Here is a 2,340-nt window from a genome sequence, read left to right as displayed (position 1 = left end):
AAAAAAAACCCAAATTAAGACTGAGTGTGGTGGAAGAAGCAGCCCGGGGGGTGTGCAGGGAATGCTCCAGGGAACACCAGACTGGAGCCATCTCCACAGGGGTGGTTCTCCTGGAGGAGAAGGTATTTTCCAAGCACATTGAAAATTTTCAATTAGCCAGGCTTGCATTTTGCAAGCACATTTAAATTTTTCACCTTCACAAGCAGCTAACGAAGAGGACCCGGGGAAAGGCAGCAGGAACTGATGAGATGCTCCAGGTGTCTTGGAGACACCTCTGGCCCTTAGATAAGGAGCTTTTCTACTCCTCTACCATCACCATTTGCCAGCAGCGCAGAGAAAATGCTGCAATGGCTGATTTCCCACGGAAACCTGTGTTCACCGCGTTCTGAGGCTGGTTAAAATTCTGCGTTAAATTCAGCGTGGGCAAGGTGTCCAACCCTTCAAGGGCTGCGAGCCCGAGCATCCCCGCGGGCCGAGCGGCGGCCGGGGCGTGCTAAACTCCTCTCCCCGTCTCTCGGCAGACGGCGTGGTGAACCTGAGCATCCCCATCGTGCTGCCGGTGTCCGCGGAGGACAAGCAGCGGCTGGAGGGCAGCGCGGCGCTGGCGCTCAGCTTCCAGGGCCGCCGGGTCGCGGTGCTGCGCGGCCCCGAGTTCTTCGCGCACAGGAAGGAGGAGCGCTGCGCCCGCGTCTGGGGCACCACCTGCCCCCGCCACCCGCACATCCAGGTGGGACCCGGGCCTCCCTCTCCCACTGAATGCTCCCAAGGGTTTTCTCCAGGGTGATGGGGTTTCTGTCTGAGCTTGCAGCCCTGCTCCTTGCTGGGAAGCACAGGCAGGACTGAATTTTTTGGCTGTTCCCTACAGGCAGCCAACAGGGTTGCTGGGTTTTTACAGCTCCTCTCTTCCCGCTTAGTCTGTGGTGGCACAAGGGGCATCGTCCCTCGGGCTTCACACAGCGACCTGAGCTTTCTGCCTAAAAAGGCTACAGCTGTGGTAGTTCTTTCCCCTCCCTTAAAATTACTTGTTTAATTAATTAACAGCAGGCGTGCGCCTTGCAACAGGCTCGTTCCTCCTGCGTATTCCCGGGAGGAAGGAGCAAAGAGGGAGGTGGAGGAAGGAGCAAAGAGGGAGGTGGAGGAAGGAGCAAAGAGGGAGGTGGAGGAAGGTCTCTGCCCTCCTGTAGACTGCTGGCTGCCAGAGGGGAGTCCAGCACCCAGCTGGGTGGGGACTGGGTGGCTGCTGCCCCCTTGATGAGGTTTTGCTGCCCGTGGCATTCGGTTCAGGTGGGCACTGCAGGGATGTTTTCCACCTGCCAGAAGGGAAAGCCATCAACAATGGGGTTGAGCCTCACACTTCTCAAAGGAGACTGGGAGGGGGACAAGGAGGAGTGTGCAGTCCTCTTTGCACTGAAGGTGTGTGGAATTCCCAGATGGTGATGGAGAGTGGAGACTGGCTGGTTGGTGGAGACCTGCAGGTCCTGGAGAAGATCAAATGGAATGATGGGCTCGACCAGTACCGCCTGACCCCGCTGGCTCTCAAGCAGAAGTTCAGGGAAATGAATGCTGGTGAGTGCTCTGGGTTACACCAGTGACAGTGACAGGGCTCTTCCTGCCCCACCAGGCCTTGGTGTGATCTGGGACTTGCTCCCAAGCTCACAGCACTTCCAGGTGGCTTCTGGATGCTCCCAAGACGGGGCTGTTTGGGGGAGTGGGCAGTAAATGAGACTCGGGGCACAGCACAAAAAGTGGCACAGGGTCTCTTTGGCTAGGTCAGTGCTTGGGATGTGTCCTCCCACAGCTGCTCTGGGGGCTGGGAAGTGCTGAGCAGCCTGTTCAGGTCCCCCCTGACAGATCAGATCCTTTCTGCACTGACCTGCTTGGCCTTCACACCTGGGGCACAGCTCAGGTAGACACCAGCTTCTCCCAGCTCTCTGTGCCATGGAATCCTAGAATGGTTTGGGTTGGAAGGACCTTAAAGCACATCCCATTCCTTGCCCTGGGCAGGGGCACCTCCTACATTTCCAGGTTGCTCCAGGCCCCATCCAACATGGTCCCAGCAGGCTGGCAAAGGCCAAACACCCACCCTCACCGTGGGGAAAGAGCATTGGCCCTCCTGAAGGTGCCACTGAGCTTGGGGAGGTGACAGATCACTTATGACATCAGTGAAGGTGTCCAGTGCTGTGCACAAACATTGCAGGAGAGCTGATAGGGCTCCAAAGGAAGGGAATGGAGTGAAAATAACCTTGGCAGGGTGAGGTGTGTGAAACACTCAGCTGAGGTGTTCAGGGCCTTGCTCATGTGGAGACAGGACACACACAGGTCTGTCATGACTGAGGCAGG

At 57.4% G+C, this 2,340-nt stretch overlaps 1 protein-coding gene across 2 annotated transcripts in view; it reads left to right on the top strand.

Annotated features, from left to right (window-relative positions):
• Positions 1–2,340, top strand: part of PAPSS2 (3'-phosphoadenosine 5'-phosphosulfate synthase 2) — a 25,917-nt gene that overhangs the window by 19,916 nt on the left and 3,661 nt on the right. For both annotated transcript variants that reach the window (XM_015633810.1, XM_015633809.1), the window contains 2 exons: positions 522–727; positions 1,431–1,566. In XM_015633810.1, coding sequence (XP_015489296.1) covers positions 522–727; positions 1,431–1,566 — 342 coding nt within the window. The remainder of the gene's footprint in view (positions 1–521; positions 728–1,430; positions 1,567–2,340) is intronic.

Source organism: Parus major, chromosome 6 (assembly GCF_001522545.3).
Source record: "Parus major isolate Abel chromosome 6, Parus_major1.1, whole genome shotgun sequence".
Classification (NCBI taxonomy): Eukaryota; Metazoa; Chordata; class Aves; order Passeriformes; family Paridae; genus Parus; species Parus major.
The sequence above is the reverse complement of the archived record's forward strand: the minus strand, read 5'-3'. Positions and strand labels throughout refer to the sequence as shown.